The sequence below is a fragment of the Pleurodeles waltl genome, chromosome 4_1 (assembly GCF_031143425.1).
Source record: "Pleurodeles waltl isolate 20211129_DDA chromosome 4_1, aPleWal1.hap1.20221129, whole genome shotgun sequence".
Taxonomy (NCBI): domain Eukaryota; kingdom Metazoa; phylum Chordata; class Amphibia; order Caudata; family Salamandridae; genus Pleurodeles; species Pleurodeles waltl.
The window spans coordinates 191,209,164-191,236,718 of NC_090442.1; the positions used below are offsets into that span (position 1 = coordinate 191,209,164).

The 27,555-nt window shown below is 41.6% G+C and overlaps 1 protein-coding gene across 1 annotated transcript in view; it reads left to right on the top strand.

The window, feature by feature from the left end:
* The window catches only part of ATP6V1E1 (ATPase H+ transporting V1 subunit E1), a 138,090-nt gene that overhangs the window by 17,106 nt on the left and 93,429 nt on the right, over nucleotides 1–27,555 (top strand). Inside the window, exons 2-4 of the mRNA XM_069228058.1 lie at nucleotides 7,369–7,434; nucleotides 14,155–14,264; nucleotides 23,973–24,039. Coding sequence (XP_069084159.1) covers nucleotides 7,369–7,434; nucleotides 14,155–14,264; nucleotides 23,973–24,039 — 243 coding nt within the window. The remainder of the gene's footprint in view (nucleotides 1–7,368; nucleotides 7,435–14,154; nucleotides 14,265–23,972; nucleotides 24,040–27,555) is intronic.

Below are 27,555 nucleotides of genomic sequence, written 5' to 3' on the forward strand. Positions count from 1 at the left end.
AGTGGTCAGACGAAAACAACCTTATTCACTTAACCAGACTGGAAGAAAGGCCTTGGTACAAACACAAATATCCTAGCTCTCTCCTTAATAGTGGACAAATCGAAAACATCAAAAGTTACATCTTTGTTTTGTGGATCTAACGGCAGCATTTGACTGAGTTGACTGCGGCATGTTATGGAGGAAGCTACGAAGGTGGAATATTCCAGAAAGCGTACTTTGAGGAATAGAAAAACTCTATACAGACACTTGATTCTGTGTCAGACTGGGTGATGGTTCAAGGATATCAAGAAGGATCTTCACAAACAAGGGTCTAAAACAGGGGGGTTTGTTGGCTCCACATCCATTCAATTTATTCATGGCAGATTTAACACCACAACATAATAATAAAGTTAATTCACATCACCCGTGGTTGGGCACCTATTGTTGACTCTGTTTTCATATGCAGACTATGTGCTCTTAATGAGGTTAACAAAAGTGGGCCTGTAAAGGTTGTTGAATGAGCTGACAAATTTATGTTACTAATAAATTGGAAATTAATGCAACAAAAACGAAAACTAGGACAATCGGACGCAAGTCTGGCCCATTTAAAATTGGTGAAGGTAAAACACTACAAATACTTTGACATATACATCGACAACAGATGTAACTATCAGGAGCAGAGGCAATGCCTTGGTAATGGCATTCTGCACTTTAGCGAAGAAACAGGATGGTCCCTCCTTTAAGCCACTGTTAACAGTGATGACATCAAAAATGTTGCCAAGGGGGGCTTATGCAAGCATTGCCTTACAAGGAAAAGATGGTGATCTATTGAATAGACTGCAGGCAGTGGCCTACAAGAAGGTGTTCCAACTCCTCCCAAAGCGCATAGACTGTCCAGGTGCACTTGGAGTTCGGTCTTATTAATGAGAGAATGTACACACACACACACCGTTGTTACAAGATCAAACTAAATTAAGATGCCTCCCCATTAATCAGTGCAGTATAACCAGCACAAGAAGACTACCACTAGTTGACATACAATAAGTATTTCCTAAAAGAGTTTAATAAAACAAGAACAAAGGAGTCATGGGACATGCAATTGCCATTTGCATCATTCAGGAAAATAATAAATAAAGGCATAAGACAACATTCCTTTGTGGTCGACAAGATTACTTTCAGTAGGTGCTGTCACACATGGATGGTGCTTAAGTATTATGAAACTTTGAAGCCAGCACTTTATCTTAGTCTGACCTTTCTGGTGTACATAAAAAAGAAATTGATGTCCATCTGATTCAGCCGTTTTCCAACTCTGGCTTACCAACCATCTTGGAAATACAGTGGTGATGTCTCATGTAGACTTTGTGGTTATAAGCAAAGAGGACTTTTCTCATCTGATATGTACATTCCCCTATTTGCATACGGCTTGCGTAACTCTTCTAAAGAAAGGCTTTGAGGCTTGTGGTATCCGTACATGCAGGAAAGCAATAATAAGTCTTGATCCAACCAATCCACAACTGAACACAAAACTGGTGACATTTTTATCATTACTTGCACAAGCAATTTCTAACCATAGTAAGAGACTGTTATAGAATGACAAGCATAGTACAGTTGTTGGCAAACTGCTTATGACAATCTTTTATTAATCAGCCACGCTGTCTATACTGGTTGATCCATTTTGCACATTTTAAAGCCAGCCGTACCACCGGCTCCATTCTGTTGTACCATCACCTCACCGTTATGTTGACTTTATTTGCTATTTAATTATTGGTTATCCTCATTAGGACAGCAAATGATTACAACTCAGCGCATTTAGTGATTTTATAATAACGGGATTTCAGTTAATCATTTTATTCACATTACAATGACTTTTAACATTTAAATGTAACATGTACATTGTCGTGGATTTTATGAACTAAACAGTAAAGAAATTGAATTGTGTCCTTGTCCAAAATGCCATATGCAAAAACAGTCCTCTACATACGTACACCCAAGATAATATATTAAGCAAAATAGGAGTGGTGAACCCCTCCTTAATCCAGGATTAGCGACTGTCATCAACATATGTCAGAGGAAGTTCAAATGTGGATGTCTGCACACTATTTCATTCCACATAACTGAGATTATAACTTGGGGCTTTGGAAGAGGTCTGTTCCTGACTGGCCATCGGTGGGTGACATTGATGCCGGAATCAAGCAAATGATGCATTTTACATGGTGGTCTGTGAAGGACATATCAAGGCAGGGGATTGTCCTTTTTGCTGGGGAGAGTGCGACGGAGATATGGAACGGCGAGTGTGGCGCCTCTTCCGTTAGTGGGTGTGGTATCTTTGTGTGTTAGTCTCCAGCGGGCGGTAAGTTGCTGTTGAAGTTGTAGACCCTCGGAGAGAGGTCTCCACAGATGTGTGTAGTGGGCACTTCTCTGTAAGCCGTGACCAGGCGGAGTCAGGAATGTCGAAGAAATGAACTTTGGTGTAAACTACGTGAAGCCTAGCTGGAAAGAGAAGCGATATTGAAGTCCTAAGGCCCTGAGCTTCTGTTTGACCTCCAGGTATGATAGTCATTGTTGCTAAACTTCCCGGGTGTAGTCTGGGAAAAGGAGGATCTTGGAGTCCCCACATAGGAGGTCTCTTTGGGTCCGAGCTTCCCTGAGAATGGCGTCCCTGCATTTAAAGTTAAGCATACGAGCTATCATTGGTCTAGGAGGTGCACCTGGTGGAGGTTTTGGGGGTAAGAGCTCTGTGAGCCCTCTCAGTAGTGAACCAGGAGGACAATTGATAGGGAGTCATCCAGGATTTGAGCCATGTTTCAAGGTAATCGGTGACGTGTTTAGATTACGTGCCTTCTGGAATGCCAATTATTCATACGTTGTTGTGCCAAGACCGATTCTCCGTTTCTTCAGCGCATCGGTGAAGTTCCTTCGTATGGGAAAGGAGACTGGCTACCTGGGATTTGTGTGTTCACGTCGTCTTCCACTGTGGATGTCCTGGATTTATCTTTGGTAATTCTGGCAGTGGCATTGTGAAGGTCCTGGCGGAGGAGGACAATGTCCACTCATACCGCCCTGAACTTGGCCTCCACTTGCCCCCGGGATCCAATGCAGATTGGTGTTCCGACTCTGGTGAGAGCAACGAGGTGGCCTGTCAGGCGGGTAGTGTTTAACTGTATGTGACGGGGAGTCGCTGTAACTACCCTCTGCACTGTAGGCTTCCGACAGGAATTCCTCCCTCCCCCCGCAGACTGGGCTCTGTAAGTGTGGTCGGGGGCACCGGTCGGGCTCAGAGGGCCGCAGAGAGGAGCTGGAGGTCCTCAGGCTATTCGTCTGCCAGTAAGCTTGGGATTTCGCACTTATCGCCTCCTGTGGCAGTGGTGCAGCTGGTTCATCAGATCCCCAGTGGATCAGTCCCTCTCCTGCGTCCGGGTCCTGGGCATCCGCTCCAGCCACCGGGACAGTGCAATGGCCTACGGAGGGTAGGATGTGCAACTGAGGGCTGCCTGGGGACCACTATTAATGTGAGGCTTTGGTCTTGAGAGGGCACGGGGGCCTCAGATCAGGGGGCAGTCTCCAAGGTGGGTGTTTGTTTAACTGTGTGAGAAAGGTGGAGGGGGCACTCTCACCACCCTCCATGTTGTAGACCTCTGACAGGGCCTCACCGGAGACCGGGTCTCGTGACAGGTCACAGCATGAAGGACCGGTCATATTGCAGGTGCCCCATGGCTAACTTTATTGAAGGCTCCAAGATGCACTTTCAAATGTATTTAGGTGATTCAGAGAGCATACTCCCCGGGCAATGGTCTGGCCCACCACCCTGACACTGCATCATTTAAACGTGGAACAAAACAAGATCAAACACAGGAGTCCTGCTATTTGTCAAAATTGCCTTGTCATTTCATACTCTAATTGTCAACCCTTTTGGTCACCCCTCCTCTGATCACTAGAAACACTGTCAGAAGGTCGTAGGTGCATGCAATAACAAAAATGCATGCACTTTAAGTTAACCAAACTGAACCGAGTGAAAATGTTACTACAAGGTGGGCCTGAGCTGTTTTATTTTTTTCCTCCTGTTTGTGGCGCTTTTTTCACTCCTTTTCTCATTTGTTCTCTCTTATTTAAACAACTGCAGGAGCGTCTTTATCTTTCTAAGTAGGTAGATGACGATCACACAAGTGGCACATAATTGTTCATTGAGGCAAGACGGTGCAGCGCATATCACCACTTTGATGATTGTTTTTTTTCCCTTATGCTTAAAAGAGTGACCTTTTTAAAATACTTAGTATGACCAAAGTGGCTCCTATCTTATAGTTCAAAATACATTCTTAAATGTTAATTTCACTTAAAAATCGACATCCATCCTAAGATGACTGACAACTAGTGCTCTCCATCAATTTTATGGTGCAAAGCTCGGAGGCTTGAAGCTACATAGGTACAATGCTAAGACCGAAATACAGGGAACTACATGGTTAGGAGGGAACTGAAGACTGGGTCATTGCACTGGGCCTTCCCAGAATAAGGGGCCTTGACTAGCTGCCGTTGTAGACACCTAGTCAGTCCAGTAGGTGTGAATGCTTTTCCATAATGCTATTAAGAAATAGCTTATCAGTGAGTCCTGGAGGCTGATTATCAGCTCTTCATCTAACCAAACTGGAATGCGACTATTTGTGCCGTTAAATATCTTGTACTTTTATTAGACACCTGTCCCTGCTCACTCCTTTACCACACTTTTGCTTTCCTCCCAGCATTCTGTGATGGCTTAAGAGCAGTACAAACTGTGCAGGATATCCCTAATAAATTATGTTTATTAAAATAATAAAAATAACCATTGCTTGTTTTACATGAATACATCTTCAGGAGAACTAAGACTCCAGCTGAGCCCAAAATTATAGGGTTTCATCTTCATATTGTCCATTGTATCTAGTATGCTTGTAGTTGGTTACTTGATTGTATGCAATAAGCAAATGATAACGTGCACATACATATTGTTGATATTTTTCGGTTGTTGTATCGGAGTTTGAATTCTGGGTGCAATATTCTTATTAGCTTTAGAATTTGTACATTAGGATCCTCTACAGACGAACCATAAGCCCATTTGCCCAGTGTTTTTCCAAAGTCACATTTGTAAGTTGACCTTATGTATGTGTTTGAAAGTATGGAATACATGCAGGACAAGTAAACAAATGTTTGTGGCAGCCCTTTCCTGCTTTGTTTATCACCTTACGTATTGCAGTTAATATGACCAACCTGTGCATTTCCTTGATTGGATTCTGTAGAAAATTATTATTGATTATCGCAAATGGCAGACATAATATGTTTTAGTGGGAATTGCTTTTGCCTGTCTTGGGTGAACTTCTGGACAAAAGAAATCATTTTTCTGTGATATGGGATAGCATGTAGAGCAACAGTCTCTGAAAAGTGTGTGGGTAGTCAGGGTTGTGGAATTTATTAAAATATCTACTTGTCCATTGGACAGGCTGCTTCTTAAATCTACTTGTCCCTTTGGTGCCACGTAGTGCAGCGACATATTATGGCAGCAATCTCATTATGTTGGAGCTCTGATAATAGCCACCTCTGATTATGCCAGGCTACTACTATACTAGGGCTTGAATACTTACAATCTCAATCCGCACTATAGCAATTTCTTTATTTTGCCACCTTTCCAAAGAACTACATGCTTGGGCTGGAGGAAGCAGTAAGCAATAGTTCCAAGGCTGGAATGAGAAAGTGAACTTGTAAACGCTCAATAGATTTTCACATGAGCAAATCTACACATGCATATTTGCTCGTGCTAAAATACAGTTTACACATATTTTGTAGGAGTACAGTTTCCTGATGTACTTCTGTAAGTTCTTGTGAATTCATGAAAGGCACTAATTCAAAGACGTATACCACGGGTGCACTTTTATGACTTTCTTTAAGAATTGGGTCCATAATTAGGTCTGGCGTTAACAAAGACATTTTGTTTTTATTAAACTTCTATTTTTATCTCTATCTTTTGGCTGGCTTTACTGTGAGTAATCAAATTCTGCTCTTCCACAAGAAGCATACTGGCATACACATTTTTATTTGATGCCAGGAACTACTGTGGCAATCTGTATCGTAACGAAACTGGAGGTGGTTCCCCCTGCAAAGACCCCTCACCGCCCAACCCAGACTCCCTCAGCATAGGTGCCGTGCGGAGTGGACCTTCTGGAGGGGGGCTGCGGGGCGGGGCCTTTGTTAAGCCACTTGTGGCAATGTGTGCTTTTTGAGACCCAAAAACTTTTTTTTGCTTTTTGCCAATGTTTGTTACAATGGTGAGGGCCTGGCAGCTCCCAAAACAATAAAGAGTTGCAAAAGCCATGTCAAAACAAGACATGCATTGACGAAACCAAAAGACTCACAAAACTGTTGCATCAGTTGGCTTTGCCAGTGCTGGTTTAGTTTCATGCTTCCCATACTCTCACAGAAAATGGGTACACTGATTTTCCATTACGAATATTTTTTAGAAACATTAGAATGCGTCAACACATTTTACTAAATGACGCTTCAAAGAAATAGCACCTAAAATTTCATAATACAGAAACCTTTTTTTTTTCCTACTTCCATTTTTTTTTCTGAACTCATGCTTACAAGCGTTTGCAAATATTTGCATCTAATCAGAGAGCATTCTGGGAACATTATACTTAGCCTCATAATGTTAAACTTTTCAAACATGTATGTACACTTTTTTTTTTAAACTGGAACCACTGTCAGAAAGTGCAGTGTGACCATGAAACGTTTAATTACAGCGCGCACCCTAATAATGGAGTCTATTCGTTAATGAACCATACATACAAGTTTGAACAGCAATAATATATGGACACATTACTTCAAGTGCAGACAGTTCACTTCTCTGTAAACTGGCAGCCAAAGGGTTTGTGCTGCAGGGGATTGGGCCTACTTGTAAACTTGTTGTCCTTGACCTCAAACAATATGTCCCGGGCGTCGGGCGATAGGAATTCCAAATCCCTGGTAGTGCTGTAACAGTAATAATATTGTGATGTTGTCTTTGTGATACTATTGTCTGGGGGGTGGTGCAGACAGGAGTAATTAACAGTTTCCACTACATCAACAGTAGTTAACCAAAGAACAGAACACATGATGGTATAACAAAAGAGCAAGGTTACGTTGCATAATCATTTCACCAGGTCGCCACTAAAAATGTCTGCACTGATGTTGTAGCTATACTTCATTTATCAGAGGCTTTTTATTTTTTTTTAATCAATAGGCAGTCCCTCACCTAACATGGCTGCCAGATCTTGGGTACCTTAGCTGTCACAATTTAATGGGAGTATTCAACTGTAAATCGTAGAAATACTTGTCATGCAATGAAATCTGCAGAGCATATAGTAACTGTCCATTATGTTTTCCCCACAGATCAAACATATGATGGCCTTCATTGAGCAAGAGGCTAATGAAAAGGCAGAAGAAATAGATGCCAAGGTAATATCTACAACCTTTATTCAGTTGTGCCTGTGATGAAGATCACAAATTGAAAAGAAGGTGGATTCTTAGCTGCATGATGAAGGTTGCATTGTACAATCCCTGTACTCCTTTCGCTGTAGTAAACATTTAATACATAATTTAATTTGAGTGCTCTGCAGCAATACACAAAGCGGTCAGAGTGAATTATGTCACTAGTCAAGCTGGGGAATTGTATGAAAGTAAATGTTTACCATTTTCAAGTAAAATGTGCTCAAAGTAGAGAATGTAGAGTCCGTCTAAACCTATTATTTTGACTTGAAACAGATGTTTCCATAAATAGCTGTTAAGCTTTTATACTGTGTTCCCTTTTAAACAAATATATATATATATATATTCTTTCATATATTTGTATGATGAGTTAAATCCTGCCTTATTTGGTAAATCGGACAGCTTTTCTAATATAAGAAGTGTTTCACGACTTGTTGGATTCCTCTTCATCACGTGTAATCACAATGCAGCAACAGAACCAGTCAAGTTTTTGCTTTTTTTTGTCACTTGTTTTTTTGAAATCTCATGCAACTGCATTATGTCTGCAGTTTGTGATTTGTTGGCAGTAGCTGATAACACGCTTGGAGAAAAGTATTATTTTTCACAGCAAATTTCAAACAAAATATACAATAAAATAACCAGGATGCAGAGTATGTGGTATCTAGTAGCAAGCAAGACATGGGGCACAGGTTTTTGTCTTGATAGTCTTCACACAGTGTGCTTTTTAAAAATGTAATTCTAATTACCTCAGATGCAGTGAATGTTCATGTTGTAAGTAGGGGCGAAGGGAACTTCATTTAATAATAGATACGTTGTTCACATTTGTTCAGCTTTAATAAATTATAAAAAGACAACAATGTCATATGTTGTCGTTAACAGCATTTTATTGTGTGCATAATGAATTCTAAATAAATAGTTGCTGTGTACACAATTCCCAAAGCATTGCTAGTATTGTTATCCACATACGTTTGAGCATACTAGCTGAAGGCCCATCTTTATATGTGTTTGCAGGAAAGGTTATAGCTTAACGTTAAGAGATGCATATTAAGATATATAGGTGCACCTCATAGGTTTAGTTTTAAAATGACATTAATGCATCAGCTGCTTTATGCTGGGGGGGGTGAAAGGAAACACCTCTACAATTGAATAATCTGAAACAAAATGTAGTGAAGGTGAAGGAGTGTGTTGTCACACAATTGCATGTCCGGGTTCCTGAGCAGAATCCTGATTGGCCTGAAATATTTTTTTTAACGGGAATAGCAATGGTCTTTGTGCAGCAGACTAATAAGTGATAATTCCACCTTCATCTAACAGGGCACAGATGCTGCGCAGGATGGCAAACGGAACTCTCAGACCTAGGATTGCACCCATACCTGCCCTTAGATGAAGTGAAACCACCATTGTTTTTAATAAACTAGAACATTTTGACTACCACCTTTGCAGCACTCCAAATTGCTGGGTGATTACACTTGGGTCCAGTGTTATTAAAGATACAGTGACCTTTCATGAGTTTGTGAATCTCATTTCCATGCAAAGCATCTTAATCATGTGACAAGCCGCCCTTTGATGTTCACTAGTGTGATAATTGAGACAAGGGTTCCTGGCAACATGTTACCTGTAAATTATCTTCAGTAGAAAAACAATGTGTATATCTAAATGTGCCTATGAGCTTGTCCAAAGTTAAAGTTGGCATCCACCTTCTCAGATAGTTGAACTTGTTCACTCCTTGTTAACACCATAGCCACCCTTCTGATGTCAGCGTCTTCCATAGAAAAATAATTAAAAACCTTTGATAAATCAAATAATGGAATAAGAGGAGGGTCCAAGCAGTTTGGTCTTAGGAATATTTGAAGGGTCTGTAGAAGGTCCTTAGGCAGAGTCAGAAACGATTAAACCTTTCAGATAAAGACGTCTTTGTTGGTTGAAAACAAAATGAGTTGCCTTTGCCCCAAATATTCAAGACCACCTTTGTATTCCAGATGCCCTCACCTAAAGTAGCCTCAACCAGGTTTCCAGTGTGTAAGGCCTCTACCTGTTTTGCCTAAATGGCTACTCTGGTGAAGCCCATATGCTATTAGCCTGTGAGCAGATGCACTCAACTAGGACATGGCCTCATTAAATATGGAAGGCGCGGAATGCTGTTCATTTTTCTCTGGGATTTCAGGGCCTTGAACTTCTAGGAGAGAATAAGTGAGTGAAAGAGTAATCTGTGAGAGTACTGGGGGGAAAAAGACCAGATGCCAGTGGTACCTGTAGCAGGGAGCACAGGAGCATTTCATAGTACAAGTGTCTCTGCAGGAGTCTCATTGCAGCTTGATAGATCAGTCAGTTGTATGTTTTCAGATGTTACAAGCACACTTACAGCACCCTCACTTATCACTCACTTCCCTGTCAGCTCTTCAGTATTCCTAACAATGATAGTTTATGTATTAGTGTAAGAAAATAATTTTTTCTGCATGGTCACCCCTAATTTTTCATCTTTTGCTACTGACTTTATCTTTGCTGGCTTAGGAACTCTATGCACTTTACTCCTTTTAACCAGCAGTAAAAGTGCCTGTAATTAAGCAAGTGCATGTAATTAAGCATGGTCAAATTGGCATACTCCTTATTAGTATGTTTAACTTGCCAACAAGACAATAGTATATGGTTCAAAATGTGCGCAGGGCCTAAAAGTTAATTGCCACAAGGGGACTACAGGTCTATTGTGCCATCTACCATAGTGGTGGTGCGTACATTGCTTCAGGCCTACCTTTGTAGCCTGACTATAACAGTACAAAATATGCACTGCACCCTGTCAAAACAAACTCTTTCAAATATTAAGTTAACCTAAAGTAGTAGTGTGGCCTACAAGGTAAGGTTCATGGTATTCAATTTTAGGGCAAGTAGAAATTTAAAGTTAACATGTCCTTACAATAATTAGAACCCAAAAGCTATTTTCAATGTAGAAAGGCTGTTAAATTAAATACTGTGCCTGTATCTCGGGAAGGGGATCAGGTTGAATAATAATTAAACCACTATTTTTAATAGTTATTAAAAGTCTAATTTAGTGTTGAAGTTGTATTTGTTTTTGTTGGTAAAATAACTTTTAGAAAGTTACCCTTTACCTGCCTGAACAATCAGATGGCTAATTAACATAAGCCTTTGCCAGATTTCAGCTTGTGCTCAGCTTTGACTAGGTGTGAAAAAGTGTGCATGCCTCCCAGGAGCAAACCATAGTTTCACCTGAATGGGTGAAGATGTCTCCTCTGAACTCCCCAGAATATACAGGACCGGGGCTGTTGGCATCCTTTTTGACACTATAGATCCTGCTCGACAGGTCTGTTGAGCCACTTTTAACACTTGAAAGGGATAAAACCAGATGCCAAGACAATTCTTAAGGATCCCTTTTCTAGTTGCTGAAGGACCCTGCTTTGTCCTACAGGAAGTCTGTCTCTGGGTTTGTTGTGGGTACAGTGCCTCCCTCAAACTGGAGTCTGGTGTGGGAGGCCACTAGGATTACCATAGTACATTCCCTAGACACCCCGCCCCTCATAGCCCAAGCTTAATATCGCCAGAACGTCACTATCTTGGATTTGCCCTGATAAAATGCATTGTGGGCCTGTTTGCAGTAAAACAGTGGGAACTACAGCAAAAGTAGGTAGGTTAGGCCTGAAAAGTTTAACAATATTGGTTGGGAGTGTTTAGGACCCACTCCTACCCAGAAGGTCATGGCAGGTATAAATGTGGCATTTCCAGGCACCCACTTCAGAACAATTTCCAGTCCTGTAGAAGATCAGAAGAGGACTGGGCATGCTTCCTCTAACGTGAGAGGAGAACTAAGTGACTGGACCTATTCCCTCTGGTACCCAGGACAAAGAAGTGGACTCCAAGGACCAGTAAGCTGACCTTCCTTTGTGGCTACAGGGAGACAACAAACTAAGAGGCTTTTTCCTGGAAGTACCCAGCTAATCACTAGCCACAAGACCCGCTGATGGCCTCTGCCTGACACCCTTTGTGTCTTGTAAGTGATTCCCCTTTGGTCCTGGGGCCTTAGAAATGTACTACTGTGGTTGGTTGGGACTTAAAAAAAATCCTCAGGGCCCGATTTAAGAACTCTGGGTGGATTACTCCATCACAACGGTGACAGATATCCTGTCCGCCGAAATCTAAATCCCATTTTATCTTACGGGAGACAAATTTCAGCGGACAGTAGATCTGTCACCGTTGTGATGGAGTAATCGTCCACTGAGTTCTAAATCGGGCCCCAAGTCAGATCAGGATGAATGTGGTTGGTGTATACGCTCCATCACTGTCAGCTTCAAATTGCCCCTAGCACTTTGTGGCATTATATCTACTTAAAACCTAAAAAAAAAAAAACATATCTCCAGCTCCCATATTGTATTTGTTATTTTGGTGTCATTTAGTTTATTAAATTGTACTTTTTTCCAATTTGGCTTTGGATATTTATTGTTCAGCATTTTGATCTTATTGCTGTTTTTCTACTGCATAAATACTTCAAACATTATCCTTTGTTAAGCCTGTCTACCCTGTGCCATACCTACCCGGAGCTGAGATCAGGTTAATTTAGTGACATTGACGATACACCTTGACAAAGGTTGTAATTACTACTTGAGGTGGTTATTCACCCACCTCAAATAATAATCCAGTTTCTTGCAATTATTATGCCTTTGTTCTATCAAGTCTCTGTATCAGCCCCATTGATTTAAAGGTTAGGGTACAGAAATGCGAGCTGTTGGAGTTCCAAATCGAACATTATTTTATGCTAGTGAGGAAATCTTTCTAAACTACTTGCAGTGAGCCAATGTAGGGAGCAAATATGGTCAGAGAGTTGGATGCCATTCTTAGTGCAGTAATCCAGGTTCAATCTCAATGTAGTTGCTTGAGCACAGTGTATAGTTCTGGTGCAGCTCCACTATCTCCCTGTATTGTAAGAACTCCTACCTTTTTATTGTACTTGGAAAGAAACCAAATACATTTATGAGATGAATTTAAAAGTCAGACATTTCCATGGTGATAATTACACATCAAGTGAACAAATACCATACCTTGTGATACTGACTCATAGTGACGAGGCTTCAGGATACAATGCTGACTGTCCTCATGTAGGATTCATCTGCTAGAATTTAGGTCACATTGCTTCCCAGTAACTCTGTCAACAAAAATCAAGACCACAGGTACAGTCAGAAATTAAGACTGAGAATTAAGGATTCTTCAAAAATCAGGACAGAGGTCTTCTCTACAACTCAGGGCATTAGTGGCCCTCTCTTTTCAGGATACAGGCAAATGGCATCATAGATTTTGACATGGAGTAACAGAATGCATCAAGATCAGGATAAAGTGTGTCTCTTTAAAACATAAGCAGCTTCTTAACAATCAGGCTTTTTCTTTTTTTTTTTTTTTTTTGCCTTTCTGTGGCGCCAGTTCAGGCAACTTTAAGGCCTTATGTCCATTGCATTTCCACTTTTTATATTGACTGGTGGTATCAAAGGTCCTCTTTTTTCCAAGGTCTCTGATACAGAATATCAGTGTGTTACTCCCCCTATCTTTCTGACTAGCTCCACTTGTGTTCAATTTTGTTCTTTTACATTTGTCCACATCCGAAGATTTAAGACCCAATCCCAGTTTGCTATAAAATTGTGGATTGCTTCAAAGTATTGTAGCAGGTAAACCCATCAAAGAGACCAGCTGCCGCTTTATCACATTTTTACAGCTGTTCTGCTCTATTAGCCAGTACCTTGTTCTCCATTATAACTGCATCGACCATCTCCTTCAGTTTGGATTTCAGGGGTGCATTCAATTATGGTCTGCTTTAGTTTTTTGCTACTTTTGGTTGTCCGCGTTCACAGTCCGAGCACACTGGCATGATGGTTGTGTCCCCTTTTAATGTTGGTTCTCTGGAGCTGGCATATAGGTGCAGTCACAGTCCCACTCCTGCCTCAGTACAAGGGCCCCCCTTAACGCCAAGTTTGCCAAGGTCTGTCTCCCAATCCAATACTACTTGCTAGTGGTTTAACCTGCTTGGCACCTTCAAGCCTGGCTGGTGTTCAATAACCACTCCCCCCCCTTTGGTCTCTGCTCTCAAAGCACCTGCAACTCTGTATCATCAGTACCTCCATGATGGTCAGTAGGTGATTCTCACCTGCTGGTACTCGTCTGCTGTGCTCCTGTAGTTTGCTAGTTTGCTGACTTACTATCTCCTCCCTTCACACTAGGACTCCCCAACCCTTTCTGTTTCTGCTAAGCAAACCTTTCACTTGGTCAGGCCATCAGGAGGCCTCCATGGAAAGCATCTTCTTCACTGTTGCATTACTCATTACCCCCAGCTGAGCAAAGTGTTTCTAGCCTTTCTATGTCCAAAGAAGAGATTTAAAAGAACTAGATATCTTTTACCCATTGTAAGAAGCATTTTAAACTGAAAATAAATGTTAGGTATGTGATGATGGCAATTTTTTAAAACTTAAAAGTTAAAATTTGTATGATATTAAAAAAAACCTTGTTTAAGCTGCAATATACTACTTAAATTAAATCATTGCTGTATTACCTTGGTTTTACTGTAGCCACTCTAATTTTCACAAACATGCATTTTTAGATACGTTCTAGCTCTGGGTTTAGCACTAAACTGCGGTGCAAAATTCCTGAACACTTTTCAGTCTGAGTTATTAACTCTGTTTCCACTTGCTCCCTCTACAGGCAGAAGAAGAGTTTAACATTGAGAAAGGTCGTCTTGTGCAGACCCAGCGACTGAAGATCATGGAGTACTACGAAAAGAAGGAGAAGCAGATAGAACAGCAGAAGAAAATGTAAGTTAACAGGGGTAAGACTGGGGCTTGTGGAGTGACCTGGAGTATTCTATCTATTGTTTTGCGTACAATCAGGTTTCGCTGTCTGAAGACCTGTTAACTACAATAAAATGCAAAGTAGTTACTGGGTCTGCCCCTCACCTTGTTTATAAGTAGGCTGCTTTCTTGCCTATCTCATTTCGATGGTCTTGATTCAGTGGCTTTCCTCCCTATTTTGGGTTGAAACCTATCAGACAGCACAGTTATCTGATTGCAGCAAAATACGGGGGGCAGGCTTAGAGCTTATGTGGGATTGCATTCTGCCCATTGCTTACCCTTGGCTTTGTGTTTTGTAACTCACATTTGCTTGCATTCTGTTTGCTGCCTTAAATTGTTTTAGGCCGTCTAGCATGTCTTTGTCCCTCCTGTAGAGCATAGCCACTTTGCCACACCTCTGATTGTATTCTTCCACAATTACTTACTTTCCCAATTTATTTTTTATTTTTTTATTTTTTTTAGTGCTGGTGTTTTCAGCTGTCTCGTATGTTAGTTCACAGGGCAGCTGCTGTAGCTCAGTGGGTTGTATTAAACATATTATATTTCTTTGAGAAAGTTTCTTACATCATATGTTGCCTGCTATACTTTTGGTGACAGGGATGATTTATAATCCAACCCACCATTTATGGTAACCCACTTCACGTTTCTGTCCACATTGTGGTCAAGAAGTTCTCTTTTCCTCTTATTATTTTTCTGCATGACTGATTCTACTTATTTCTGGCACTAAGCATTCAGCAGTCAGGTATGCTTGTGACCATGTGAGAGTACAGAAGGCAAATGACCAATAAAGAGCCCTTTTTTAATTTATTTTGTAATTTTGGTGCATTTGCTTTGCTTTCAAACACTAATGTTAAATGTCTGGCAAACTGCTGTTTGTTCTTTTAAAAGGTAGGCTGGTGTTTACTTTTCTTTCTCCGACTGCTAAAAAATGAGATGTTTGTAAAGTGAACTATGCACCAGTCTTGCTGGAAACAGGGAGTTGAAAGGAAAGGCTGGAGTATGTCCTTATTTTTTTTTTAATTTATTTATTGAGTGCACAGCAAAATTTAAGCACCTGTAAATGAACTGAACAAATATTTCGGAATATATTAGAAATTAAGTACAAATTAAGCACATTTTTGTAATTCTGAAGTGTGGTGGAAACAAAGATTTTAATAAGAACAAAGCTGTACACTGTGATGTACACATGAAATAATCGCTGAAACCCAATTTTCACACATTGTGCACGTCTTAGTTTTATCAGTAACTGTCTGTGCAAATGTAGTGGTCATTTCAGTGGAACGTGTGTTGTCTATAAATCACAGCGCACTCCACCCAGTGCTTTAGTAATATATTTGCAACAGTGAGCTCCAGAAGGTACCACAACCTAAATGCTACACCTTCTCTGCTCTTTTGCTGAATATAGTTGCTACACTAGTTCCTTGTGCGACACATGGATTAGTCAAGATCCATATAACTTCAATGATGTATCATTAATGCCGGCACCACCCTCGGAAAATTGTTCCAGCACCAGTAGTGAATGCCCATTGCGAAATCTCATTTGCGCATGAGCCCTTGTTTGTGGACTTTTATTCAACAATCCTGCTCACATGCAGGTTTTGAAGGAAGAAGTGTATTGTAATTGAAATAACACTTGTTCAGATATCTGAGACACACTTTTCAGCTTTTACTTCTGTAATTCTGATCTCAACAAAACATTAAAACAAATGTTAATAGGACACTCTGTAACCCATACATGGACACTTTTATTGTTCTTTCCCAAGAATCTAAAACAACGCAGTGATACAATGAAAAGCAATAAAGTGTGTGCATGGATATTTACAAATAACAGTTAGAAGAACTAACTAATATGCTCCTTTTATAAGCAACACTTAAAGTGCAAGTCTCAACCGAGCAGGAGGGTCTTTGTTTAAAAAAAAAATAATAATAATAATTGCACTGCCTTAACTGAGCCTATTTCTAAGCTTTCCGAATGTTTACCAATAAGGCCTAAGATTCTTTTTCATTCCAATTAAATAATCCAAGTACTTCCTTTGCATACATGACTCACAAAAGCTAGTGTCCTGGTCCTGTCTTCCAATGCAGAAACATCATTCATTTCAGTATGAAGAGGTTATTGAACATGCAACAAGTAATGAACTGATCCCATCAAATGAATGTTTCTAACATTTTCTTCTGCTCTGAAAGTGTCATGAAGTTGAGATAATCAACCTTATGCAAAACGTATTCCTAATAATGAAATTTCTGAGATTGTTTAGTTTAGGATTATTCCTGCGATGTCATAATATTTTATTTTTCATCACTTGCTTTTCGCCTTCTTTATTTTACATTTAGTAGAGCGTTTAAGGTTCTTAAACACATAGAGGACAGGTTCAATTTTCAGCTGCAGTTTGCATTGTAGTTAGCTTGTCTGCACTTTAGTTAACATTCAGCATTTTGTCATCTTTCGCAGAATTTTTAAAAGTGTTATTCATGTGTAAACATCCTCCAGCCTGAATTGTGACACCATTAGGTGCCAGAAGTGTAGTACATCTCCCTCATTATCTACTCCTCAAGATTTTAACACTTAAAGCAAATGTGAACTAACAATGACACAAATGGGTGAGGACATTTTTCATAAGTGACGTATTTTACATCCCACTAATTAAGTCCAGTTAAAAGTAGTGTTTTAAAACCGCTGTTTGATTCTGAAATCGTGAGATAAATCAATGGTCAATACCCTATATAAACCATGGGAATTGACCATTGTTGAGAGAGAAACTTCACCCAGGGCGTAGATCCAGATTGCGTGGCACCACATTCCTCCTTAACCAAAGAAGCTTACAGCAATTCTACTCTGAGGCTTAGGTTGCACTGAAAGGTTCCAGAGCGATGTTGGGTCAACAAACAGAATGTCTTCCCTTCGAAATAACTGGCAGCTGTTTCAGAAAGACAGCACATTTTGTTGTCCCAGGAATGTGCACCACCTCTGAAGGTCGAGAAATAAACTTGTTTATTCATTCTGCTAGAATTAGCATAGTGCCTAGAGATTGAACAGTGAGGATGTTTGGGCTACAAAATGTATTCAACTTTTTTCCCCCCCTATTTTCTATGTTCATGAAATGCTTCACTGCTTTTAATGTTTATCTTCTGTGATGTTGTGGATTCAATTTAGAGCCTTGTTTGGGCATCCTTATTTTAGCGTAGGCCTGCGGCCTGTGCCCTTTTATCTAGTTACATGCTTCATTTAATTTATTAATTTTAGCGTAACTGGCATTTTAGTGGGGTTGTTTTATTTTTCTAATCTGCTGCTATTCTGAAATTTTTTTATTACTTTCCTTGCACAACAATTAATTGTGTACCGCTGTAATCTATCTAGTATTGCCGCCACAAGTGCTCAGCCTACCTCGGCACTCAGACACATGATCACATCAGGCCTGTTTCTCAGAGTATAACATGTTTTGTTATAAAAACATCACACAGGCCAAAGAAGGTTAGAGGTCATTCCAGCCAAAGGAGCCATCCTATGCTGTATTCAACTTAATTGCCACTTTGCTGCTCGGTCCTGCCTGTACAGCCAACCGAGGAGATGGCAGGCAGACAATTGTTTTTCAGGTGTGGGGTTTGGGTGTTCTGTCCATGGACTAGTATGGGAAGAGAAAGGCTATCACTGCTACGCTCTCATGTAGAAGCCAGGAAGTGTTGGTAGGGGTCTTTAGGCACATGTTTATTCAGCTTTTCACTCATGGTAACAGTTCTAATTGTGCTATGTTTCTTCTTCCTAATAATCACAGCTTATATATTTTATCATAGATTTCAGTCTTTTCAATAAATATATTGAAAACTGTCCTGTATCTTTTGTTTGCCTATGTGTGTGAGACCTGTGTAGATGAGAAGAAAGGGCAGGATCTGCCAACCACAACTTCCCTGAAGAGTCAGTGTGTCATGCCTCGGGCTGCTCAAATCACCTTTACTTTCTAGGTCTGGGTGAGGTTCTGTTAGCTAGCTGAAAGGGTTCGACCGACAGCTACCAGATGGTGTGGGACAGACTCAGTCACCTACATGCGGTGGTGCTGCTGCTGCCTGAAACCAGCTGTCTTACCTCCATTAAAAGAGTCTTGCAACAGTGATGATGTCATGTAATATTGTGAGCGCTAGATGAGAAGTTTTGAAGTAACAGTTTAAAATAAATGTCAAAATGCATGTTTCCTTTCTAGTGATCCTTGAGTGAGTAACTTATTAATGAAAGATAGCTTGGATTACCACTGTGTCCCCAAACCTTTTATGGGACTGTTGGTAACCTAGAGAACATCTCCCTCTTAGGTTTTCTTAGTAGGTGCTGTGGGACTGCAGTTCAAATGGTATATCTTCCTCATCATGGTGCATTGAACTAAGTTCGTGCAAGTACAGCCACCTGCAGACCTGGTATAAAACCCAGGACTCGTAACTATTGCGAGCAGAAAAGGCTTACTCTAGGGTGCAGTAGATGGATAGTAACTATGATACAGTATAACACAGTATGGTTATTTCTGTGTCTCTTCTGGAGACTAGGGGCATAAATATAGAGGGCAGTATAGAAACAGTGCCCCAAAATGATTGTCTTCAACAGATACATTCTTCACTCCATCTACACCCACCTTTCACCTGACTCCCATTACTGGCACCTGTGTGACACCTGAGCACACCACAGACCTTACTTTTTGGCCCCTGGGAAAATATTTGACAGTACCCATGGGGTATAGCATCACTAAATACCAATGGCAATGCAGATGGGTCCTTTTTCTGGGATTGGGTGCTCACTTAGAATACCTCCAAGTTATGGTACCTTAGTCAGCAAAGGAGAGGCCTTACCACATCATTGTGCTGGAACTAACAGCAGTCCGTCTGGTTCTGAAGTCCTTTTTCATTCTTCAAGACAAAGTCCCTCTTAGTACATCAATGCTGTACTGTCAAGTATACAATCTGAACAAGCAATGAAACTTTCATTCCAGACCACCATCCGTAACAGACTGGAAATGGCTCATAGCAAGGGACTTGTAGATCACAGGAGTTCACCTCCAAGTATTCATAATGCAGAAGCAGACTCTCTAAGCAGGTTGTTTCAGAAACAAATACAAGTAGTTTTTCAATGAGAAAGTTCTGCATAGTCTTTATTCAGGCTTTCCTCAGCTAGACAAAGGAAGCAAGAAATTTCCAGACTTCGCCTCCAGGTGTTATCAACCATGGTCGAGGGGGTACAGTGCTGATCAATCTGTCCCACTGCAAAGCCAGAATGGTCCTCCTCGCTCTGGAATGTAGGTTTACAAACCTTTCACACCTGTCAGAACTACCACACAGGAGGCTGATTTGCAGATTTGATCTTCACACATTTGATCCTGCACCCAAAACTTCCATTGTTAAATTTGGCTCCTGAATACAATGTATGTACTTGAATTTGCCACAGCAATGTATGGACATTCTGAAAAAGGCAAAGCCTCCTTACACCAGACCATCATATGCTTTCAAATGGAACAGGTTTTCTATCTGGGGCATTCAAAACCGCTTTGAACCTTCCAGATGTAAAAAAGTGGTACTTCTATATGTTCTGCATTTAGTGAGTTGTGGGTTGCCCTCTTCCTCCGTTAAGGTACACTTTGCAGCAAGCACTGCCTATGAGAAATGTCCTACACAAACCTCTTTCATCAAGATAACAGTGGTGAGAGATTTCTTATAGTGTATTAGACAGGTGTTTTCTCCCAAATAGGTTAATGATAATTACCCCTGTCCCGTGGGTATATTGGGTAGTCCGTGTAGTAGACTTGGCCATGTGTAATGAGTGGCAGTATAGTTAGTTTTCCAGAAGACCGCTATGTCTGGGCAGTTCCATATTACTTGTAGAAAGTCTGCCACTGGCAGGTTGCACCTGACGCCCCTTTGGGATGTGTCCGGGTAGATGATGTGAAGTCTTCTTAGGGAGAGATACACCATATGTATTCATTGCACATGTAATTAGAGTTTTCCAGTTTAGCCTAGTGTGCCACTGAGAGATGAGGCATCCACTGCTGCTCTTATGAAATATGCCCAATCAATTACATCTGTTGATGACTTACTGTTTGTAATTCTCTTTTTTGCCAGATGCTAAGCAGTTGCTAATTTATAGATTCGGACCCTAAAGGCAGACGAGTAGGACAAGCCTCTCTCTCCAATTTGTTTGGCTAATAAGCTGTTTTACTGCTTCTCCCTCCTATCTCGCTTTGTCCTCCTGGACAGTTAGGATATTTAGGACATTGAAATACCATTCGGATTTTATTAATGTCCGTGAGGATAATTATGAAGGACAAATATTTCCTTGCACTCATGGCTTCCCATCTTGGCTATCTTCATTAGCTTTGGTAATTGCACTAACTCCCCCCCCATGTTGTTAGCAAATGGTTAAATGTTTTGTGATTACTGTTATTTGTTAAATTGGTCTGATCTGTACAGCAATCTGTGTTTCTTGAATTATCTCCTAACTTAAAAAGTCTGCGTCAAGTACTTCCTCGAGGAGGATGCTAAAAGTCTAACTTAATTTTCTTCTTGATATATATAAAAAAAACACTAAATATTTGTATTTTTAACACATAGGCTGTCTAGGTGTTTTGCAAGACATTTTTTCAAAATGATTTCTCTTAGAAAAATTATATAGGATCCCATAGTTGTGCATAGTTTTTTTTTTTTTTTTGTATTACTATTTTTTTATTTAGTGAAGGTACCCATCCTGAAGGGCTGGTATTGGGAGACCCTATTTCCCCATCTTTCCTTTACACATTAAGAGTGGTTCAAAATATGTATGGTGGTCTTCTTAGATCTCCGAAAACTGGTGTGTCGAGCATCTTGAGGTGATTTTTTTTTTTTTTCTGGGATGACATTTTTATGGGAGTTTAAAGGAGGCAAACTAGCAGCTCTATCCCCAAGACTTTACTTTGTGCTAGGCTATGTTTGACTTTGGCATTATTTAAAGAGTACCTTATACCATAAGACGTTTTGCGCACACGTTACTATATGAATCATTCTTCTGCTATTGTAATATATCTTACAGGTACACTTTTCTATTACGCCTTTAATAACATGAAGATACCATGTATGATTAACAGATGGCTCTTTGACTGTTGTAGGAAAATGCCTCTGATGGCATGGTTACCCCCTAAATGTTTGCCTTTTGTTGATGCTAGTTATGATTGAAAGTGTGCTGGGACCCTGCTAACCAGGCCCCAGCTCCAGTGTTCTTTCCCTAAACTGTACTTTTGTCTCCACAATTGGCACAGCCCTGGCACACAGATAAGTCCCTTGTAACTGGTACCCCTGGTACCAAGGGCCCTGTGGCGAGGGAAGGTCTATAAGGCTGCAGCATGTAATATGCCACCCTGGGGTCCCCTCACTCAGCACATGCACACTGCCTCACAGCTTGTGAGTGCTAGTGGGGAGAAAAGACAGTCAACATGGCACTCCCCTCAGAGTGCCATGCCTACAACCCACTGCCTGTGGCATAGGTAAGTCACCCCTCTAGCAGGCCTTACAGCAGCTAGAGAGGGTGCACTATACCACAATTCTTAGACATTGTAAGTGCAGGGTAGCCATAAAGAGTATATGCTCTGGGAAACAAACTCCACGGTTCCATAATAGCTACACTGATTACGGGGAAGTTTTGTATCAAACTTCTCAGCACAATAAATCCACATTGATGCCAGTGTGGGATTTATTGAGAAATGCACACAGAGGGCATCTTAAAGATGCCCTCTGTATACCAGTCCAACTACTAGTGCTAGGCTGACCAATTTCTGCCAGCCTGCCACATCCAGAGGGATTTCTGGCCACATGGGGTGAGTGCCTTTGTCACACTGTGGCCAGGAACAAAGCCTGTACTGGGTGGAGGTGCTTCACACCTCCCCTGCAGGAACTGTAACACCTGGTGGTAAGCCTCAAAGGCTCAAGCCTGGTGATACAGTGCCCCAGGGCACTTCAGCTAGTGGTGCTGCCCGCCCCTCTGGACACAGCCCCCTCTTTTGGCAGCAAGTCCAGAGGAGATAATGAGAAAAACAAGGAGGAGTCACCCTCCAGTCAGGAGGGCCCCTAATGTGTCCTGAGCTGAGGTGACCCCTGCCTTGGGAAATCCTCCATCTTGTTTTGGAGGATTCCCCCAGTAGGATTAGGGATGTGCCCCCCACCCCATAGGGAGGAGGCACAAAGAGGGTGTAGCCACCCTCAAGGAAGTAGTCATTGGCTACTGCCCCCCCAGACCTAAACGCACCCCTAAATTGAGTATTTAGGGGCAACCCTGAACCCAGGAAATCAGATTCCTGCAACCTACAACAAGGACTGCTGACCTGAAAGCCCCGCAGAGACGACTGAGATGACAACTCACTTGGCCCCAGCCCTACTGGCCTGTCTCCAGACTCAAAGAACCTGCACAGTGACACATCCAGCGAGACCAGCAACCTCTGAGGACTCAGAGGACTGATCTGCACCCAAAGGACCAAGAAACTCTCACGCACAGCAGCTCTGTCCAAACAGCAACAAAGAAACCATCTTTAAAGGGACTCCAGCCTCAGAAGAACCAACACTGCAGAGAGGACCCCCAGGCGACTCCCACAACGTGGACACCCTGAGATGACCTCCCTGCACCCCCACAGCGACGCCTGCAGAGAGAATCCAGAGGCTCCCCCTGACCGCAACTGCCTGGTAACAAAGAACCCAACGCCTGAAAGAAGCACTGCACCCGCAGCCCCCCAGGCCAGAGAGAAACCAACTACCAGTGCAGGAGTGACCAGCAGGCGGCCCTCATCCTTGCCCATTCGGTGGCTGGCACGAGAAGCCCCTGTGCCCTGCCTGCATTGCCAGAGTGACCCTCCCCAACCCCCATGTGTACATTACTGTTTTAATTCAAAGTTCCATACTTACCTATGCCAAGTAGCTTACAATTTATGTACTTACTTGAACTCTGAATCTTGTGGTTCCAAAATAAATGAAGAAAATAATATTTTTCTATATACAAACCAATTGGCCTGGAGTTAAGTCTTTGAGTGTGTGTTCTCATTTATTGCCTGTGTAAGTGCAACAAATGCCTAACACTACCCTCTGATAAGCCTACTGCTCGACCACACTACCACAAAATAGAGCATTAGTATTCTCTAATTTTGCCACTATCAGCCTCTAAGGGAAAACTTTGGACTCTGTGCACACTATCTCTCACTTTGAGATAGTATATACAGAGCCAACTTCCTACAACTGTAATCTAAAAGGGCTTCAGAAAGTTTAAGTTGAATGAATGATGAAATTCATGAGTTGGAATTAGGGTTTTTTTTTTTTTTCCCTGGGAGGTCACTTGTGTGACAACCGGAAACTGGTTGCTTTTCATCTACACATTGCTGCCACCTGTTCTATTATGGTAGAAAATATATCTTGCACTGTTGTGATTGTGTTTGATGCTTTGTCCCTAATGCCCATCTTTTACACAACAGTAAAATTATCAGAGCTATAACAAAACTGTAATGCCTATATTCCTTTGTGTCTTGCCAGTTACAGTTGACTGTACATTTGGGAATGCTTTACTGTGTGGAAATTGTTTGCCTTGTTTTGGTTTGCATTATATTAGAAGAAGCATTTGAGATCTTGGGAAAGAGGAAGTATGTTTGTTTTCTATTCTGATATTTTTTTTTTTTTTCATTTGATATACAGTCAGATGTCAAACTTGATGAATCAGGCTAGATTGAAGGTTCTGAAGGCCAGGGATGACCTTATCTCAGTGAGTATAAGCAGCATGCCATCTCTATAAGGCAAACAATTTTTAATTCCAACGTTTGAAGTGGCATCGCTTGTCATTTATACTAGAATGTGCTATGAAGATTAAAAAATATGCTGTAACATCTGTTGATTTATTCTAATACCATCAATGTATTCTACCAGAAGAAATTGCTGTTAAATAAATACTTAAAATTATAGCGCATTTTTAGGTTGCTAAAGACTTCTTGGGTACATTCAGAAAGTTGACCTACAAATGCATTCTGCCTATTGCTTGCCATTGTCTTTGAGGTTTGCAACTCACTTTCTTGCTTTCCATTTGCTGGCTTTATTTGTTTTAGGCTGGCCAACTTGAGTTCAGTCCTTCCCTTGCCAAAGCCTTTTTTTACAGAATCCATCCAAGTGCTCTCTTTCTGTAAACAAGCCTGTACATCTTGTTCTTATCTTGTCACATTTGCTGTGCATTCAGAGGTTAAGGTCAATTGCCAGGCACTGTCTTTCTGACATCAACGTGAGAGGACTTATGTGACAATCTTGCTGGATAGTGTTTTTTTTTTTTTTTCTAGCACACCATAACATTTAAATCAATTAAGGATTTCAGAATATATCAGATTTATGAACGCTCAACATTTTTTGAAGGGTATTGGAACATGATTAAAACGAATCATTAAACTAGGTGATGCAATTTCCACACATTTTCATCTGTGCACTGGATAGTTTTATTAGTAAGACTCTGCCTATACAAATGTAATGGACATTTGAATTGAAAATGTGTTGTCTGTAATGGCAGTGTGCTGCCATCCCATGAATACTCCACCCTACGCCACTGCACTCTACTCTGAACCACCCTACTCCACTCTACTTCACACGACACCTCTCTACACTACCCTTTACCACTCTACTCTATGCCAGTGCCCTCTTCTTCACTCTACGCCGCTGCACTCTTTGCAACTGCACTCTTTGCAACTGCCTATGCAACTGCACTCTACAGCACTCTAGTCTAGGCCATACCAGTCTACTTTGCACAACTCCACTCTACACCACTGCAGTCCACGACACTCTGCAACACTGCTCTTAATGCCACTGCACTTTATGCCCTTACACTCTACGCAGTTCACTTTAATCTCTTACATTCAACTCTGTGCCCCTGCACTCTAGGCCAATCAATTGTATGTCACTCTAATCTACTCTGCACCATTGCACTCTATGCCACTGCACTCTACACCTCCTTACTCTACACCATTACACTCTACGCCACTCTATGCAACTGCACTCTCTCCTGAACCGCTCCACTCTATGCCATTTCACTCAACTCTGAAACAATCTCTACACCATTGCACTGTGGCACTCTACTCCACTCTGTACCACTGCACTCTGTGCCATTCTACTCTTAACCACTGCTTTCTACACCACTCTGCACCACTGTGCTGTATTATGGCACGCTACTCTGCACCACTCTATGCTACTCTGCACCACTATATGCCACTCAACTCTACGGCACCCCATTCTACACCACCCCACTCTATGCCACTGCACTCTACGCCTATCTACTCCACTTTGCGTCTGCAGCACTCTACACCAGTGCACTATACAACTGTCTAATCCACTCTTCGCCATTCCACTCTACAACAGTCCATGCCACGTTTCTCCCTTCCACGAACTTTTAGCCATTCTGAACAGCAGTCACGCTGGTGTACAACATGGATAAAACACATTGGCAAAGTCAAGACCTATTGGCTTTGCCAGTGCTTGTTGAACCTGTGCTTTACAACCATTAGTTCTAAATTTGGTCTGTTCTAAAAATAGGAAATAGTTAACAGACAAAAACGTATATAAATCACAGTAGGTAACTATAGTTTGCAAATTGGTTTGTACTCCAGATATAAGATTAGCTTTTTCAAGAAGTAGGTTTGCTAAGGTATTAGCATAAAATGCACGTAAACAATTTAAAAGTGGTATGAGTGCTCTGGCCATATTTATATTGTCTGCGCACCTGATATAAATTTCTTACCTGGAGTTCATGTTCTGGAAGAAGCTGAGACTTTGCAGAGCATGTTTTGTTAATACTTGTGTATCTTGTCACATTTTCAGGCACTGTAAAGGCCTTTTAGTCATATTATTTCACAGTAGTTTTGATTTTGTACAGCAGGCAATGGTAAAAGTATTTAAATTTAACAATGAGAATTCACTGTTTGAATAGTTGTAGCGGCATGGTAACCTTGTTGAAAGAGTTTCTCTTTTATTCCGTGTTTTCAGTTTCTTTTCCAATTTTCATTTTTGTAGACTCATATGTACAGCTAGAAGCCTAATTTTATTGCTGTGCTTCATGGGAAATTAGCTCTTTGTAGCAAGCTGGCTATCTGTAGTGTACCGAATGTATGGGGACACAATGCAGATAGTCCAGGCAACTCTTGTTGGCTTACAGAGGTTAAAATATTAATCCCTAATGCTCTCTTTTGTGATAGTGTGGGCAAGATGTGTAGGCCTATTAGAGGGTAGCGCTAAACATTTGTTGAACACAGTCAATAAATGAGACGCACACTCAAGAAGACCAATTTTAGAAAAATGGTAATTTTATCGAATGTATATAAATATTTGCCACTAAGTAACAATTCGCTCAAAGGCATTTTTATGCAGTAAAGGGACTTCCTTTGGATCAAGTTCTTTTACTGCATCAGAGTCCTTGCAGTTGATTCTCAAGGGTCTCTGTTAAGTATTGTGGTCCTAGGTAGACAAGGTCACAAGAAACACCAGCAGTTCAGTTTTACCTGCCCCGGGTTGTCTGTGTGCAGAGGTCCTGGATGAGTCGGATGCCTTGCACACTGCACAGTTGGCTTTGAAGCAGGCTGCAGAGGGGGACTTGGCAACAAGTCCAGGAGCTCCAGAGGCTTTGTTGGTGGGGCTCCTGGGAGCAAGGGAACACCGTCATTTGTTGTGGACCTGGGCTGTGGAGCTCGGGTGCAGCAGGTTTTGGTCATCCGGTGCTCCTCTGTCAAAGCACCCACAATTCTTAGGTGGACCTGCTAGGAGTGGGCAAAAACAGAGCAGCCAGTCCACTCTTGGTGATGGTCTCTGCAGTGCTGACATCCCTTAACAGCTGGTCTCTGGTTGCGGTGTTAGAGTCCAGTCTTGACTCAAGCATTGGTTGATGCAAGGGGTCCAGTACCCCGAGTATTGGTGCAGTTCAGCTCCGGTAGGTCCAAGATGTCTTATGATGAGGTGGGAGATGTGTTGGTCCTGTTGGAGCTTGGCGACATCCTTCTGGGCGGCTGCTGCATTGGTGGACCCGGTGGTCAGCGGAACGGCGAACCGCACATTGCAGTTAATGCCTGCAGGGTGCAGGAAAGTTGCCTCCTCCACTTCAAGGGAGATGCTGATGGGCTTGGTGAATTGCTGGAGGCTCTCCAAAGCTTTTTTAGGGATGCACATCTTCAGGGCGAGTAGAGTGGTCTCTATTATCGGGACAAAAGCAGGTAAACAGGCAGGATCTGGCGGCAGTGTCCAACAGCAGCTCACAGTT